General features: G+C 40.0%; 1 protein-coding gene and 1 long non-coding RNA gene across 2 annotated transcripts; both read left to right on the top strand.

Annotated features, from left to right (window-relative positions):
* Positions 1 to 395: 395 nt before the first annotated feature.
* Positions 396 to 7,173, top strand: LOC138585323 (proline-rich nuclear receptor coactivator 1-like). Its single transcript, XM_069657614.1, has 2 exons — positions 396 to 1,001; positions 3,163 to 7,173. The coding sequence occupies exons 1-2, from the start codon at positions 657 to 659 to the stop codon at positions 3,637 to 3,639; spliced, it is 822 nt and encodes a 273-aa protein (XP_069513715.1). The 5' UTR covers positions 396 to 656; the 3' UTR covers positions 3,640 to 7,173.
* Positions 7,174 to 12,572: 5,399 nt separating this feature from the next.
* LOC138610928 (uncharacterized) lies at positions 12,573 to 13,973 on the top strand. Its single transcript, XR_011309586.1, has 3 exons — positions 12,573 to 12,641; positions 13,756 to 13,842; positions 13,942 to 13,973. It is a non-coding gene; the product is annotated as an uncharacterized lncRNA (long non-coding RNA).
* The last annotated feature ends 5,142 nt before the right edge of the window (positions 13,974 to 19,115 follow it).

Genomic DNA, 19,115 nt, shown 5'->3' with positions numbered 1-19,115 from the left:
GCCTTTTGAGCAGATTCCTGTTATTTTTTTGGTCAATTTGTTCACATTATATTATTAGAAAATTCAAAATATTTCTCCCATAATGTTTATGGTCTCCTGGGGACAAATCCTACTTAAACTTAGAACTAGAAACTTATTTAAATGTTCCTATCGAGGTCGGACATCCTTCAAAATATGCTACTCACACACTACTGTAAAAAGAGACACTTTTATCATGTATTTAGTCTCTTCTTTTTATCTCACTATGTGATATGTCATGCACCGCGAGATGTTGTACACGTTCAGAAGTCCGCTTTTTTTATTTTGAAATACAGCACCGGAAGTTATGTGTTTTATTCTGGCTTACTTGTTGTTATCGATACTTCTGCTTATACTAGCTCACAAGTGCCGACGCCATCTCGGTAAAAGGCGCATTCATCGTTATTTTGGCAGCAGAAAATATTCATTTTAAAAAGAGTACACTCAGCAGCCACTTTTTGACAATATAACATTATATTCGCTACGTTATATTCGCAACTTGGATAAGAAAGTGTATTATCCACTCACGAAGAAGAAGAGGCTAATTAAGCTAACTGTTAGCTTGTGACGTTGTTAGCTAAACAACTCAGCGGCGGAGGAATTTCACAGCCTGTTTATGTTTTCTCCAGTTCGAAGACATGTTGGACGGATCCTCAGCTCACATCGATGAAGCCAACATCGGCGACGTCGAAAACAATAACCCGATATCGCGGATTTCCGGCTGCGATGGGGTGAACTCGGGCAACAAAACGAGGCACGCGCTGCTGAAGAAAGGAGGGAGGAAGCTGCGATCGACGGCGCCGCTGCATCACCAGAAACCCCCGAGACACAGCCCCAACATCCGCCTGTCGGACCACAACAACAACAACACTCTGACCACCTCATCTGCGAGTAAACAAGCAGCCCTGCCCGGTACTGAGCTCCCTGCCGGTACACAGACGGTACTGACCCTCCATCATCTGAAAGAGGGAGCCAAGAAGGAGGTACTTCCTGCTTCTTAGCTGTTGTTTTCTGCGCAGCTACTGCTGTAGTATTTGACTTATATTACAACATTTGATATATAATAAAGGGTGATTAAAGTAATGTAACATCCAGCTTTGATCATTGAAATCACTCAAATTATTACCAGTAATCAGTGATGTCCTAATGTGGGTACATCTGTCTCCTGAACTATCATATCTTCTTCACATACTTTTCGATACATATGGAGCTTTCAGATAAATACAAGCCTATTAACTAATGAGTAAAGTGATAGAAAAATAATCAGCAAAGGTCCTGATAATAAGGTACTGTTTTGTAGAAGTTATATTCAAGCCAAGTGTCAAATCTTGATCTCTCAAATGTGCATGTTTGCGTATTAGATAAAAAGTTTGTTTTTACATAAAACAATACATAAAAAGTTTGTTTTATTTTCTCTAGGACAAAAAAAAAACAAGAAATCAGAATTGACAAATTTGTCTCTGTCAAAGAGTAATGAGCATTTTTCTTCATTTTCTGCTTTTGTTATAGAACAAAACATTATTCTACGTAGAAAGAAAAAAGTAATCAACAGTTAGTTGCAGCCTTGCTACATCCCTTTCTGGATGTTTCTTAAGCTATGTACCTCATTACCTTTTTTATAAAGTCTTACAACAGGTTATGAAGTTAGTTTAAATGTTCATGTATTCTTGAATCAAAGTGGATTTAATTGTGTTTAAATGCCCCGAGGCAGTTAGAAATGACGCAGTTACTAATCCTTGTGCAGAATCGAAAGTAGAAAAGTGAAAAGCATGTCTTCCTCTTTCTGCTGCCAGGAAATTTAGGTCGCTGTAAACAGTGAAAGGTTCATAACACTTAAAAGATGTTTCAAGGTGTAGGGATATAGATTATTATAGATTAAACCGTGTTTATTTAAAAGTTATTTTCAGGTATCACTAAAGACAATGCATGTTTGATAAATTCTGTGTTTAAATGTTTATCGGATGAATACAGAGGGAAATTCGGTTTGAGGTTTGTCTAAAGCTTAACCCTTTTTACAGCTACCGTTCTCTGTCATCAAAACTAAAACTAAAATAAACAAAGCTGCTAAAGTTTATTTAAAAGTTGTTTTATTAAAATCTAAGTTTCTTGCAATATTTAGAAAAAAAGTGACTTCCTGAAGCCAAGTGCAGCTAAATGTTCATCAACACAAGAAAACTTTAAACTGAGGTTTGCAAATGTTGACCTACATTTCTCAGTAAAGGCTTTCGACCACACACACGTAGACGTATTCATCATCAACCACATGAACCACATGAATCGTGTTGAGATGTGGTATTATCATTAGCTTGCAGATCAGGAAACATTGTGGCTGCTGCTGTGATAATGCTGGTTGACTGAGTCAAAGAATGCTAGCAGTTGGTAACAAAAGAGCTCTATAATAATACGCATGTCCGTTTCACAGGACTAGAGAAATGATCACATCTTTTTCCACATGCCCTGCACAATGTTTCAAAAGCAATCTTAGTCAGACTTTACAATATCAATTTGAGTCATGTCAGATTATGATGCGTATATGGTAGGTTCAGGCTGTGGAGCGATGATGTAAATAAAAATAGAGAAGCATATGAGAGCAGAGAGCCATCATCAGCCTGCGATTATTATGCTGAGTAAATGTGAAAATTAAGAGAAATGTCCTTGTAGAAGCCACCTTATTATCTTGCCTGTGCTAATATCTAGAATATTGAGGCTAGCTGTACTTTAGCTTCAGTGGCTGGTAACTAGCGAGCCAAGGCTAACAACCCGATTCCTACTGTGCTTGTGCAACTCTCAACACAAATGAGAAGGAAGCTGTTACTTTGGAGATGGTTCAGTCATCATCAGGCGACCCAAGTTTCTGGTTAAGCAATCCTGTGATCACGCCTTAATTGTTTTGTTTGGCTTAATGTGTGCAACTGAACCGTTGTCATGACAATTGTGCAAACTGTCTAAAGCTGAAGGCTGTGGGGATACATTAAAAGCTCTTGTTAAAGCTAGTAAGTCAACCTTAGGATTTTTTTTAAGTCAAACTACTATTCCCAAGGTGAAGAATGAACTTCCCTGCTCAACACGAGGATGTTATACCAGTAAAAGAATATAATATTTATCAGATAAGTGGACTAATACAAGTTTGTGTTTGTTTTTTAGCTGCTGAAATCCAAAGAGGGCAAATTGGAGCGAGGGGCCATGCAGCCAGGTGTCCAACCTGCACGCAACCTGCCCAGACACGATCAAATCACCCAGAATGTGATCACACGGAGCCACAAGCCCAAGCAGGCCCAAAGCCCCGGTGCTCCTCACCCCACAAAGAAGAAAGATGGCAGCAGTCCGAATAAACCCTCATCTCTACACCAGCCTCCACTCCGAGAGCAGAAGAAACCTCTCCACACCTCCAATAACGTGGAAATCCTGAACGCACCGCCTGCTGAAGCTGCGCCTGAATCCCTCAAGGACGGTGAGAAAGTGTACGCTGGAGCTAAGTTCAGCGAGCCACCGTCACCGAGTGTCTTACCCAAACCGCCCAGCCACTGGGTCGGAGAAAACGAGCCTCAACAGAGCAACCAAAGCCGAGAGCAAATGACTGTTCACTTAAAGTCACTGCTGAAGGTTCAGGATCGATCATGACCACCGGCCGGAGATGAAAATTTGACCAATCTATCGTCTGATTAACACCCAATGGAAATAATTGGAAAATAAGCATTTAGATAAAATGAGATTTAACCTTTAACACACTGCAATATAACGTAGGGAGTTTTTATTAACAGTAGTACAATTTCCCATCATTCAACATGCTGCCTGCGTTTGTGAACATTTTGGAGACGTCGTGTTTTTGCTGGATACTTGCGCTGAAAATGTCTGCCCTCCTGTTGGCAGAGGAAAAGGGTGAGAGGAATGAATGTTTTGAGAGTGTTTATTTTGAAGACGTGATAAAGTTTACGTGACGTCGAGGTCGTCTCCAGCAGCAACACGCTCAGAGTCTCGCGTTTACAGTTTGTGAAGAGATGACGGCACTTATTTAGTGAACGCGTTTGAAAAGGCAGCCTTGTGTTGATTGACTTTTTAAAGAAGAGCTTGTTTAAATGTACATAATATATCGTAAACATATATTTGTGTATATTTTTCCTCGTTTTAATTGAGATTCTAGTTTTGTTACTGATGTTTTTCCAAGAAAAAAAAAAACTGAAGAAAAAAAGTCCCCTGTGAACTGAGGCACTTTGTTTCAGCTCCTTCAGTGGATGAAAGAAAGAACGACTTTTCTTTCTGATTTGCACTGAAAACTTCAGCAGGGAAGGGCAGGACACCTCATTTTGATGTTCCAAAGCTTGACCAGCCACTTTGATGAATTCACCAGCCAGCTTACCGCACAGGAGAGGACTTTACACAACCTGGCTGGTTACCTTTCAAAATGGCTCGGAGAGCAGACGAATCACAAAGCCAGCGGCGGAAGTTCTTCCCCTGAACACGGGTCCAGCCGGTGGAAATCTGAGAGTTGAATCAGGGACTGTGAGGCACATGAAGCCTCAGTGAACTGAAGAGAAGATGACAATGTGAAAAGTCTCACAACAAGCTGCTGCAGGAAGAGTGCTTTTTCTTTTTTACCTTTATTGCACTGACTCAGAGTACGTTCACATTACGCCAGCTACGTTTAAAAGTGCATCTTTTTCTTTATGTTGTTGCCGCCTGTCCAAACTGAGGTTATTCTTCACATTGTAAAAAGCTTTTCCAGAACGGAATCCAGAGTAGAGTTGTCAGAAACCAGGATCTTAAACTTCCGTGTGATACAAGCTAAATAAAAACACAATCAATACCTCATTAGATACAATAGCAGAAAGTTCTAGCTAGCCAATTAGATTCTCTCCTTTCTTACACACAGTGCTGCTCCAGAATGAGAACACATACCCACAAACTTTTAATGGTCAACCGTAATTAAAGGCATTATTGTAGACAAAAGAACTCCCTTATCAATATCAGAACGAGTGACCCATCAAGTCTTTGGAGGCTTGTGCTTTACGACTTCATTGCTGTAATATTATCAGTTTTAACTTTCCCTCGCTGAGCAGATTTGTGTTAAAAATCAGATTGTCAATCTGTTTTAATTAATTGAATGTAAAAATAAAGGAGACTGCATCATTGTTAACACGTTATCATTAAAATATTGATATTTCGATGCTTCTAAAATACCACACCATCATCGTACGGGAGTGTGTTGCAGTAAAACTAGAATTCAATCTTCTGTCGCTTTTAAAGGGCCAGTTCGCCAATTTTCAACCTCAGTCCTATCATGCTTTCACAGGGAGCTAACGCCATTATGGTAGGAGAAAAAGTGCAGTTTGGCTCTGTGCCTTTGGAGGACGCTATCCGCTTCTCCAATGGGCCCTGGGAAACCTCCGCCAGACTACGTAAAACGCGTCATCTGGCGGAGGCCAGGGAGCTCGCTAAACTACACTTCCTCAATCCAGGACGCCCGTCTCCGATGTCACGTCTCGTTCAAAAATCGTCAGGTTTGAGATGTAGACTGCAGACCTGAAGAGTTTTTAGCCGATCCACCGGTATATTCTCGTTGTATTCCGGATTCTGTACCGCTCCAAGCCGTTGCCTGCAGAGAAATGGGGGTATTTCACTCCAGCGTCTCTCGCTGGGCTCTTCCTTTCAGCGGGAGGGTCGCAATGCATGCTGGGTGTTGTAGGAATATAGAATGGGCGAAACCACAAGCTGTTTGTACAACTTTCTCCACAGCTATGGCGCCAATTTCAAATATTGCTTCTATCGATTACAGAGAACACCAGCTTTGACTGACAGAGGCGAACTGCTCCTTTAACTTCCTCTGTCAACAGTTATATAAAATGTCAGTGCAGGTGATTAGTTAACGATGAGAGCGTAAGCAATTAAACATGGGGAGAAATATATCTGAAAGCACAACTAGGCCAAACACAAACAACAATGTGAGGCTTTTTTTCTGTTTTACATCCTGGTTACTGTGTCCTGAATATGTTTGGATTCTGGGCTGTTTGTTGATCACATGACTTTTAAATATGTCACTAAATGTTCTTAAGTACAGGGGCGGTCACAAACCTTCAACTCTGTGATTCAAATTCAACTTTTGTTAGATTTTTCAGCACTTACAGGAACGCCAGTGAATACATGTACTTATTTGTTTTTTTACAATTATTCTAATTATGACTTGATTCTGAATTTGATATTTGTTTGGATATTCAGAAAAAGGTCTTATTTATGTAACATTTTCTGATTTAAATGGATGCTCATGTTATTTAGGTTATTTTGTTTGCCTTGTAAACAGCTTAGCAGCAATAATATCTGTTTAAAAAAAGGACCAAAACTAGAATAATTTGTGCATATTAGATTATGGATTCTTTGTTCTGTCAGCGCAGGTAAAAGCTACCGACGTAGTCATAATCATCAAACAATCAAGCAGCCTGGGAATGACTTTATAAGCAGGTAGTTTTTTACTCTGAACATCAATAATGAAGTATTAAAATAGAAAACGGGCGTGACAGAGAAAAGTGTTTTTTTGTCCCACTTTTCCCCGGATGTCGGACGTGGAGGTAGATTTCTTGCTTGCTTTATTAAAGGGGGAAAATGAGGAGTTTCAGAGCGGATGCAGATCTATATGAAAGCACACGATTGTTTTTAAACTGCATTTTAAAAATTGTACGGCTTCATGTGAACATACTCGTTCTTTTTTTAAAGGGGACTTTTTCACACAACTTTATTTCACATACCTCTGTCTTTACCTTGTCATTAGTCGAGGGTACTTCAAAGCACGTCGTTAATGTATTACAAGAGTACAGCAGGTGTTGAACATGGCACAGATGATGTTGTGATTACAGAATGTACCACGTATGTGTTTTTTGTTTCTTAAATTTGAATGGTTTCCGTGGACGCAGGCAGCTGCTGGATCTTGTGTCTTGACCTCTGGGACGTCACGTAAATGGAAAATTGTATTACTGTAGCAAAAAGTGCCCATTTTATTGCAGTGTTTTAAAATGATCTCATTTCAGTCATGAGAATAGGTGTGATAACTCACCTCCATGCAACAATTTGGAGAAAAAAAGTGTATTTTATGAAGTTTTTCATATCTGAATAAAAAATTCTATTAAAATATTGGATCCCCCAATTAAATGTTGCGCCTGTGTTTATTACAAGATGACAGTTTTGTCTTATTACAGACACAGAAAACATCAAATATGGTTATGAAAAAGGTGCCCTCCATAGGTAAAAATTAAAATGGATTTCAATTAATAATCTGGAAGATTTTCATGTAAATAAATGTCTGTGAAGTCACAATCTATCGCAGAATGAGGTAACACATAGTGAATGAGGCTATGGCTCACTGATGAAAGCCTTTGCATTTGCAGTATCACAGACTGGGTGTCTTTCATGGAATAAATCACAAGCGGCGCCCAGTTAGTGATGCATTGTCCATCAGCCAGCAGTGGTTGGTCTGCCAGAGAGCGTAGGCGGAGCTAAGCAGCTGCTTTTCCGCTCTATTCAAGTGTTGCGAGTAAACAGTAATCTACTATGGCTGAACAAACAAAGAAAAGATGGATGACTACAGATACAACTTCAACAAGAAGTGAAAATCCAAAGCAAAAGAAACAAACTCGACGCTCAGTATAAACAGTAATTTTTCCCTCCAGAGTTTTCTGGTCTACCTCTGCCTTGACGAGTTAGTTTTTTTGTGGGGATTTTTAATTACAAAAATAATGTCTGCTGGAGGGATAATATATCCCGTCTGGCCTGGGAACGCCTCGGAATCCCCAAGGAGGAACTGGAAAACGTAGCTGGGGAGAGGGACGTCTGGGTCACCTTGCTGAGCCTGCTGCCACCGCGACCCAGCCTCGGATAAGCGGAAGATAATGGATGGATGGATGGATAGAATAATAATGTGCATGATAACTATTCATTTAAAACACCAATACAATAACAAGAAAATGTGTTCGTGCTGAGACAAGCAAGGGCCATTCAGGAATGTTGCAGCCACCACTGGTTCTACTACACACTTGAAAGTGGAGGATAAGATCAGTCGTCAGATCTTTGCTGTCTGCAATTTCCGAGTTCTCTGAAAAAATTACTGCAATGATACAATAAGTAACGCGTTCTTCCCAAACATGAACATCAAGGGTTGAATTCACGTTTTACTCTTCAGCTGTCTGTTCATATTAGTCGTCAAACACCCCCATGAATCCTGTTTTCTAATTAACTCTATTTTTGGAAAATGTGCATGATTGCAAAGATAAATCTGAACACACTTCACACATTTAATTCCTCATTCCTCTTCTTCTTTTCAGGAGGTGAAATACGTCACTGGCACAAACACATCATTGCACTGAATAGAGACTTTAGACTGTTAATACGCCTTAACAGCATCACTGCTCAACAACAGTGTGAGCTCGCTGTCGGTCACTGTGGAGAGAAAAAACTACATTTAAACATTGTAAAGGCGAAACGTCTTAGAGTTTTTGACTGTTTAGATTTCTGTAAGAAAGAAGATTTCTGTGAGAAATCTAAAAACAGATCATGAGGAAGTGAAATCACACCAACCACAGGAAGTAGAAGCTGCTTCCCTCTCAAAAAGAGGACTTGGGACAGTTGCAACATGAGGACAGAAGAAGAAAGAACCACGATGTCTGAGCTCAAATGGATTCAGATGTCGGTGTTTCTTATAGCGCTGCTTCAGTTTACAGGTAAGAATACATTTATCACATTTATAAATTGAAAGCTTATTACGGGTATCTTTAGGGAGGGGGCAGCAGTGGAAAAGGCTCTGTCCCCCCAAGGTCCGGGATTTGGTTCGGGTGAGAGGGGTGAGGAGGTTGGCATCAGACTTTCTTAGGTTGCGGATGGGGGTGTATTGGAGAAGGAGGTCAGTGAGATAGGAGGGGGCAAGATTGTGAAGGGCCTTGTAGGTGATTAGTAGGATTTTGAATTGTATACGAAATTTGATGGGAAGCTACGGGAGGTGTTGTAGGACAGGGGTGATGTGGTCTGTGGTGCGACAGTGGGTGAGCAGACGGGCGGCAGAGTTTTGGATGTACTGGAGTTTATTGAGGATTGTCGAGGATGTGCCATAAAGAATGCTATTGCGATAGTCCAGTCGTGAGGTGATGAAGGCGTGAATGAGTGACGGGCAATGTTTTTGAAGTGGAAGAAGGCGGTTTTGGTGATGTAGTTGACATTAGGTTCAAATGTGAGAGATTGGTCGAAAATGACACGAAGGTTGCGGATGTGGGTGGACACAGGAACAGTGGAGCCATCAATACGAAGGGGGAAGTCAGGGCAGGATGAGATGAGTGATTTGGAACCGATGATGAGGATTTCTGACTTGTTGCTGTTGAGTTTGAGAAAGTTTGCTTGCATCCAGGTTTTGATGTCTGTAAGGCAGTCTGTGATGGTGGAGTGAGTTGCAGCAGTGATGGATTTGGTGGAGATGTAGAGCTGGGTGTCGTCGGCATAACAGTGAAAGTGGAGATCAAGGCGGCATATGATGTGACCAAGGGGGAGCATATACAGGATGAAGAGGAGGGGACCGAGCACTGAGCCTTAATGGGAAAGGTTACAATCAGCATTCAGACCCGGGTCAAATGACTCCGCAGTAGACCCGGGTAATTAGCACCTCGGCTCCGATCGCCATTGACGGGTCGACGCTCTAACCTCCGCCCCCTTTCCAGCACGATGCTATGCTCCATCTGTAACTTCTTTGACTCCTCGTCATCTCAGCTACAAATTCTGCCCGTCTCCGTCGGAGCAGCGCTCGAACATCGTTCCACATTTGTCGCCGCCGAGGTTGATAAACAGACTGAATGAGTAATAGATACTGGGTCAGAGCATCTCCTTAAATATAATTAGATCAATTATATTATTTTAATTATAACCCCAACTATAAACACAATGGGCATATTCTCATTTAATTTCAGCAGCTGAAAATCAACCCCTCTCCCTGGCTGTCGGAACTGGAGATGATGTCACTTTGCCTTGTGAAAATGTGATCGACGGTCAGCAGAACTGTGACAGCATCTCATGGCTCTTTAGTGATTCAGCAGACACAGAAACAGAAGAGCTGGTTCAACACGGGCAGATTGGCGAAAACGCTGAAGATATACCAGAGAGACTGACTGTTACAGCAAACTGTTCTCTGGTGATGAAAAAGGTCACAAAGGAGGATGTTGGTCGGTACACCTGCAGACAACACGGCAAAGACACTCAGATTCATGTCTCTGCTATTTCCAGTGAGTATTTAAATGATCATGTGTTCAGCTCAAACTGTCTTTAACACTATACCGAAACAAAGTTTTCCTCTTGTTGTCTCTCTCTTACAATTTCTCCATCTCCACCAGTTACTGAATATGAGAACACGGATGGTGTGACCCTTGTCTGCACTGTGTGGACACCTGGACAGTGTAGATACACAGTGAGGTGGCTGTATGAAGGTGAAGATGTGAAAGAATACAACCGAAATGTAAAAACATCACAGTCTGACTCTCATTGCTACGCCACTGCCTTCATCATGAATCCTGATTCTATGCACGCATCAACCTATAACTTATTAAAGTGTGAAGTGACGGACGATTTTACTGGAAAAATGCAGCGGTACGCTTTCGGGTCTCAATCTACAGGTGAGTTTATGAGCTTGAAACAAACAATGAAACTGTAGAATTCATTTACAAATATATAAAACATCAGCCAATTAAAGTCGAGGTGAAATGAAAAATGTCATTTTAATCCTTTTAGATCACATCCCCGGTAATATTGTGCATCTATTTAACAATGTGGGCCAAAAAAAATACAGAAATCCATTTCTTCGTATTCTTCGTATCCGGTAAAACTAAATTTCCCGCGTGCTTACGTTAGTTAGCACCAAACAATTTCAACCAATCAATCTGCAACATTTAGCCGCAGAGCACCAAGAACGCTCGGTCAGTTAGCTAGCTACTGCGCTGTGGAGAACGTCTGTCTACGCCCACTTCTCAACGATCAAATCAAATCCCTCTAATGATATGTCCCGCCTGCACGTCCTGTTTCACTCGGAAATACGTCACGATACGGAAGCTAGATACTCGAGATGCCGTTTCAGCTCGACTTTAAGAACATTTGTTTGTTTTTTATTTGTCTTACCAAACAAATAAGGGATCGCACAATTCACAGACTGTAAAGTAATGGCCACAGTGATGTCGCCCATTGGTTTGTCAACTGCCTTTTTGAAGCCGCACTTTTGGCATTTTGAGCGTCCCCATGTTGGCTGTTTGTCACCAGAAGTGGAAATATTTTAAGATTGTTTCCAGAAATAAGATAAGATAATCCATCCTGGATCCCCTGGGGGGAAATTTGGGATATAAATAAATAGCGCAACAGTGTGCTCTGATCTCACTGGAAGGGTGAACCTTCCTAGTTAAGGTTTTTAGTATGTTGAGCACGATTTTTTCCATGTTTACATCACTTTAATGTTACTGCATATTGATTGCTGTTGTGTCTCTGTACCTGGCATTAAAGTTGTACATTTCATCATGGGGCTCGTTGTGGATTGACTCGCTTTAGAGTCAGCTTCTAGTGGCCACTAGAGGAACTGCAGTTTTTGTCACTTCAGTGTTTGCTTCATTTTGCAGCTACAAATGTTAAATAATAATAATAATTTTGTATTTTTAACTGTCTTAACTTATTTTATCGCTCCTCTCTGCAGCAGGAACCGGACGGCCTGCCCTGTCCTCGGCTGTCAGAGATGGAGATGATGTCATCCTGTCTTGTGAAAATGTGATTAAAGATCAGCAGAACTGTGACAATACAACCTGGATTTACAGTGGATATAGATACGCAGTAGAAGAGCTGGTTAAACATGGGAAGATCATTGAAAACGTTGAAGCTAAATCAGACAGACTGAGTGTTACAGAGAACTGTTCTCTGGTTATAAAGAAGGTCACAGAGGAGGATGTTGGTCGTTATTACTGTCTACAGGACACATCTGGAAGAAAACAAGGTCAAGATTCTCTGGTGTATCTGTCTGTTCTTACCAGTGAGTATTTATTTCATGTTTTCATCTCAAACTCTGTTTTTAAGACATAAACGGAAATATATGATTAACTATAAAAAAGGCGTTTAATATTTACTCTTGTTGTCTCTCTCTCAACATCTCCATCCTCACCAGTGACTGAACAGACGGACGGCGATAATGTGACAGTAAGGTGCTCTGTGTCGACGCATGAACGATGTAGAGTGAAGTGGCTGTCTGAGGGTAAAGATGTGGATGGACATCATCAAGGTAGGATGACATCATGGTTTACCTGCAGTGCCTTTGTGATCGTCTCAACGTTTAATTACATGTACAAATCAAGATATAACTCACTGGACTGTGAAGTTACTAAGGATGACAAAGTGCAGCTGTTTCCCTTCAGACCTCCCTCAGGTGAGAAACCAGGTAGGAATATTTTCTGTGTTTTAAGTCCCTGGGAATGTTACAAAAAAGATTTCCTCAAACATTTGTCTTTTAATGGGTTTGGAGTATGAATATAAGATGACAACTGAACAGTTTAAGTTGTCGTCTGTTTCAGGTGAAGACACGGAAACAAAACAAGCAGCAACGACTGAATTAACACCTGAGAGCAGCCTAACAGCAGGTAATGACAGCGTCTGAAATACAACATATCTTTTTCTACACTTCCTCTCTCTCTGCTGACTGACCTGTTTGTTTCTGGTTTGTTTACTTTATAAATAAATGGTTAAATGTTTTTTTAAATGCGTTACGTCTACGTGCTTTAAAAATATCAGTACTTTAAAGTGTTTCTTACATTCACACAGAACCAACAATAAAATAACATAACTGCTGGTCTTTAAAGGAATCCACGATTTATACTGACGTCCACAATCACATTCTATCTTCACAGAAGACTCATAAACACTGTGAAACCTACAAACAAAACAATTTCACACATTTGGATTAAAATAACGACGAAACCAACACTCTGTGACTCTTATTTTCTGACAAATAAAGTTAATTAAGAAGTTAAAATAATAAATACTTACCGTGTTCGCCTGGTACACCAACAGAAAAGAAAAACAGCAGGCTGACGGGATCAACAAGTTGCTGCTTCCACCGGCCACTTTCCTCTCTCGCGCGCTCTGCACCAGGAACTGCCTGCAGCGTGGTCACATGACCAACAATAAAACTTTATTATCCAGGAGAAACACGACGAAGGAAATAATGTAATAACACATTTGCCTTGAAATAAATGACCGAAATAACAGTGAAACTAGATGCTGCATGACTGCAGACACAGGTAAAATACAACAAAATGTTAGTAGTTAGTAACTCTCGCCGTCGTCATGGCAACGTGTTACGTCGAAGCAGCGTCCGAGACAAAGAAAACCGACCTTTTCAGAGAAATACAGACGAATTTTTTTTTACCACTCCGCCGTAAACAAAGCAGCTCTTTTAATTGTTCACAGAAAATCACCAAATAAAATGTTGTTGCCTTTACTTCCATTTGCTTTGTTGACTGTGATGAGGCTGAAAGCTCTGCTAAGAACCAGGAAGGGGACCTATAGTCCTCGAGTGTCTTACTGGAAAGGTTTCTGTATCTCTAACAATTATTTAAATGTTAGTATTGTGTTAGTAATGTGATGCACGCTTTACTCGTAGTTCACTTCAAATGAAACATGTTTTTCTCCTCTTTTTCAGTAAGAACAGAAACTACAGCTGAAATATTTGATATGTTTTCATTGTGTTTGCAGCCTGGTGGAGGTTCATCGCTGTGTCTGTGGGTTTATCAGCGCTCATAATAACTGTTGTGACAGTGAACATATGGACACAAACTAAAGGTGAGAACATTCACAGGTGAAAGTTATGAACAAAAAGTTTTTCTCAGCCTGTTGTTTCTCTGCAGGAGCTCAAATCGACTCTTTCTCTCGTCTTTTCAGGGAGAAAAACATGGAGGGATGAAAACATGGTGAGTGTTTAAAACAAAGTAATGACATGTTTGTACGATTTTACTCAGCAAACCAGTGTGTGTGACATTGAGCTGTAGTCGCAGCACAGCTGGTTTTAGGAGGCTGATGGATAAAGCTTCACAGCAGTCTGACCTTTGTGTCACACATGCACGGATATATTTTTAAGACTCTGCAGAAAAATACGTCTGAGAGATGAAATGTACAAGTTTGAGGTTGTTTTGGACAGAAGAGAGCGCAGAATAAATATAATGTGATGTAATATGTAAACAAGTCAAAGTATTTCTCACATCCTCGTGCTAACATTTGGAGAGTTGACGTCTGAGCCCAAATGAAACCCCAAAGAGTTTAATTTGGATCCCAATTCTTTATTTCTTTTACTTTGCTCAACAGGTAATCTTATGTCTATTTGTATCTACTGTCAGCTGTCTGTGTGTGTGTTTCAGAGTGTTGCTTTGATTGTGTTGTGTTGTGTTTCACAGGTGGGTGATGATCATGATGGTGATGATACAGTGAACTATGAAAACATCAGACCCTCTGCAGAGAACTGACCAACACGTCTGCCTCTGTCAGCCTCCACCCATCAACAACAGAGCTCATAATGTTTAACATCAGCAGGTTAAGACTTTAAACTCACATTATTTCAGCCTGATGTATTTTCCTTCATCATTTGTAAAAACTTTTCTGCAGTCAGTTCAGAAAACAGCAGCTTGATTTAAAACCTCAATTTACAGGAAAAAGCTTTTAACTCTGATTTCACTTCCTGAAATTTGCTTCCAAAATCGTTTCGTCCCGACTTTAAGAAGAACTTGTCGATGTTGAAGGTGAAGCAGCTCGATGGTGGTTTCATGTCTCTGTTTCAGAAGTAGCTCATTTACATTAACCAGCATATAGCATTTTGTGTTACATATTTGTTGTGTTTATTTAGACTGAAGACAAGTGAATTTCTCTCTTTGTGTTTCTCGCTCGAGTGTGACTGCAGGATCGTCTTCCAGATACGTCCTAAAACCAAATAATGTGTCAGAGCTCAAAACATGAACGCACACAGCTCCGTGAATTTTCCTTCTGCAGGAACTTTGTCTGGATTAACTTTAGAGGCACTTTCAGATACTTGAGGTGAACCAGAGCCCAGTTTGATGACCTGTGGACCTCTGTCCCTGGTGAAGGGCAGTTTCATAATAGTGTCAGTATCAATAAATCATCTCTGTATATAGCCAGGCCCACTCAGTGACTTTGTATGTGATCATGCTGAGCAACAAATGCCTTTAGTCGGTGCACACCATCAGGAGTCCAACACGTGTTTGGCTTCTGTGCTTGTTGAGTTTTAGAGTCTCTCACAGTTTTGTGTTTATTATGTGTGATAATTCAATAATCTGTAAATAAAGAACTTTTTATTATCCTACACTGTTTTATTATTGCTCGATGTACTATCATTGGTGTGGCCACCCCTGGCGCCACAAAATTAAAGCTTAAACACAGTTCAGTCAGGACGCTCATCAGTGTTTTAACTGCTGCTACATGTTGTTAAAGTGACCCGAAACATTCAAAGGCTTAAAGTGGTTTCATCAAAGCTCTGCTGATGTTGTAACTACTTATCTCACCTAATAAACACTTCCTGTTCAGTTCTCAGAAACAACCAACAGACCTCAGAACATTAAAATATCATCTTATCCCTGTTCTTTCACATAATGATGTGGTTGTCACAAATGCGCTGTGGGACTGGCAGTGTGAACCTCAGACTCATTTTGGACATTAATATATAAAGTTTGCTCCTCACTGTTTTAGATTGGCTCAGAAATATACACCTAAAACAGAGTTGTTTTTTTTTATATCTGTAGGAAACTCAGAGATATGATCACATTAACCACAGGATGTAGGTGCAGCATCTTTAAAAAAGGAGTGCTGTAGGAGGTCAGACAGACGTGAGCGTGAGAACAGAAGAGGAGAGAACCACGATGTCTGAGCTCAAATGGATTCAAACTTCTGTATTTCTTTTAGCGCTGCTTCAGTTTCCAGGTAAGATAACATTCATCACATGTATTAATGAAACAATGCAAATAATAACTTTACCCATGTAACTGAAGGTGCTTTATGGCGTACATTTCATTTAAATGTGAATTTAGTCTCTTAGAAACTAAAGTGTGAGAAATAATTGTCACCCTACAAACAGACATTTTATCATCACAGTTTGTTTGTTTTAATTTTCTCTCATTTTCTCAACAGCAGCAGCAGCTGAAACAAGAAGTGTCTCGCGCATTGTCAGAGTTGGAGATGAAGTCACTTTGCCTTGTGAAGATGTGAACTGTAGAAGTACTCTTTGGGCTTTCAGATATTTAAGAAGAACTCTACCACAAGTACTGTTTGAAAGTGGGAAGATTAGCAGAGAAGCTGGAGCTAAATCAGACAGACTGAGGATTACAGAGAACTGTTCTCTGGTCATACAGAAGATCACAGAGGAGGAGGATGGACGTTACATCTGTCACTATTACACACCTCCTGGAGAAACACAAATAAAACTTCGTATAGTTGATCTGTCTGTAGTTTCCAGTGAGTATTTATATCATCATATTTTCATCTCAAACTGTGTTTTTAAAACAAAAACTGAATCATTAATTCTGATTACAAAGACGTAATATTTACTCTCCCCAGTGACAGAACAGAAGTACAAAACAAGAAATGTTTGTGTGTGCGTCAGAAATACGTTTGTGAATCTTATTTATTTCTACGTTTTGTTTTGTTTTTTACATTTATAGCCTGTAGAAGGACAAATATTTTTGTGTGCATTGAAAAATGCTTTTTTTGAAGAAAGTCATTTATATGTAAATCACAAAATATAATATATTATATTATATATTATAATATAATATATTTATGGATCCTTCTGTGTGCATTTATTCTTCTGTTTACTGTTTTAGAGATGCACAATATTGGATCTTTTTCAGAAATTTTTGATTTTGATACCGACGTATTAGGCACGTTTTTTTCCACCTAATTGCAGAGAACATCAAGTCTCCCCTGTAATGGAATTGGTACCATGCCTACTCTTATTGTAGTGGCCAAAAAACTGTTGTACCGCAGACACCCTTCTCCACGCTTCAAGGAGGAGGCGTTGTACAAAAGGTCACGTGCCTGGTCGCTCATGTGATCACTGTATGTGCACTCCAGGATAGAGTAGTAGCCACTTAAACACCCAAATATCTGTAGTTGGAACTTGTTCAAACTGTGTGTTATATACAGTAACTGTTTGAGGATAAGAGTTCACTTGTAGACCAAAAATGAATTCTTGAAAAAATTATTTAGTTTTCTTTGAATTACTAATAAGTGTGAAAATTACTCACTTATTCTAGTACCGCATCACAACCAGGCACCGGTAAAAACAATGGAAAAAATATAATTTCAAGATTAGATAATATTCGCATGAACTCCTCAATTCTTTATAAATTAATGACTAGTGGGCAGTGGCGCCTCAAAGGGGCGCATCCCCCCTGACAAAGGTCCTACTTTTTCACACTGGCTGAATACTCCATATGTTTGTCAAAAGCCCTGAATAATCTGAACAATATTGTACAATATTATGTACTATTCATTTAAATCATAACTTCTCTTGTACTCTTCATAATAGTTTGTGTGATAGAGAATAACAAATGCCAAATAGCCTTCTGTGGCGTGTGAGCGCTTTTTTCGCTGAACATGTATTGCTTTTGGTTTTGGTGTGCCACCCCAAGGTTTTCTGTGTCCATCTTCAGCCACCCCGATGAAAAAAACTTGGGGGTGTCACTGCTATTGGAATATTCCAAAATCATGACCCATTCCTATTTGATAATAAGATTTATGTTACTGTATGACCTTACCTTAATCGAACCCAAACACATAAGAAGTCTGCTTGTTTGTGAAGAGTTAGAAAAGAGATAAGTGATAATTGTCACACTAACTACATACATGAAACATCTTCTGATTTTGGTTGATTTTTAATATTTTTTCTCCGCAGCTTCAGCTGAAATTCAGTATCTCTTCTATGTTGTCAGAGATGGAGATGATGTCACTTTGCCTTGTAACAATGTGATCGACGGTCGGCAGAACTGTGACAGTATCTCATGGCTCTTTAATGACCTGAGAAACACAGCAACAGTAGAGCTGGTTAAACAAGGAAAGATTGATGAAAACGCTGGAGCTAAATCAGACAGACTGACTGTTACATCAAACTGTTCTCTGGTGATGAAGAAGGTCAAAGAGGAGGATGCTGGTCGTTACACCTGCAGACAACACGGCAAAGAAACTAGGATTTATCTCTCTTATATTACCAGTGAGTATTTAAATTATCATGTTTCCATCTTAAACTGTTTTTAACACCAAACTGAAACAAAAGTGATGAAGTTAGTTAGTTCTCTCTCACAATATCTTCTTTACCACCAGTGACTGAATATATGAACATGGATGGTGTGACCCTTGTCTGCACTGTGAGGACACCTGGACATTGTATTTACAAAGGGAGGTGGCTGTATGAAGATGTGGATGAACACAACCAAAATGTGAAAATATCACAGTCTGACTCTCACTGCTACACCACTGTGTCCTTCCTGAGTCCTGAAATTATCCACCCATCAGCCTATAATGTATTGAAGTTTGAAGTCACGGACAGTTACACTGGAAGAGTTCAGCAGTTTGCCTTCAGTCCACAATCTGCAGGTGAGTAGATGACAAGCTCAACACACTGAATTTTAACACATTCAGATCGACAAAACAAAAGGGAATGGACAAAATCTTAACCAATATTTTTTGTATGTGCATGTGTTTTAGAACAAATAAGAGACCACAGTATTCACATATAATGAACAGTATGAATAATCATTTGAAGTCTGGAGTAGAGGACTGCATTGGGATTGGGACCCAAACGCAAATCTTGCGGGAGCAGGTGGTTAAAACTTTGCTGCGGGAGGGACCGGGGTTCAAAACATGTAGAAATTCATCCCTTTATATATGTAAAGAGTGTGTGTCTGTTTCTGCATGTATTAGAGCGAGCGCGCATCAGAATGAGTTTGCAAGATGGAGAGCTTGATGTCGTTCTTTGGCTGTTTTTGGTCCATGCGTGGCCTCGAGCAGGAATCTTCCTTAGGTGAAGCAGGCATACGTTGATACTAAACAATAAA

Source organism: Semicossyphus pulcher, unplaced genomic scaffold (assembly GCF_022749685.1).
Source record: "Semicossyphus pulcher isolate SPU_LCO1_2020_fin unplaced genomic scaffold, fSemPul1.0.p SCAF_11, whole genome shotgun sequence".
Classification (NCBI taxonomy): Eukaryota; Metazoa; Chordata; class Actinopteri; order Labriformes; family Labridae; genus Semicossyphus; species Semicossyphus pulcher.
Note: the sequence above shows the minus strand (reverse complement) of the source record. Positions and strands in the feature narration are given on the sequence as shown.

Bases quoted from the DNA above. Each gene is read 5' to 3' on its own strand.
- LOC138585323 (XM_069657614.1), top strand. From the start codon at position 657: ATGTTGGACGGATCCTCAGCTCACATCGATGAAGCCAACATCGGCGAC. The intron at 1,002-3,162 runs GTACTTCCTGCT...TTTGTTTTTTAG, and splicing joins AAGAGGGAGCCAAGAAGGAG to CTGCTGAAATCCAAAGAGGG.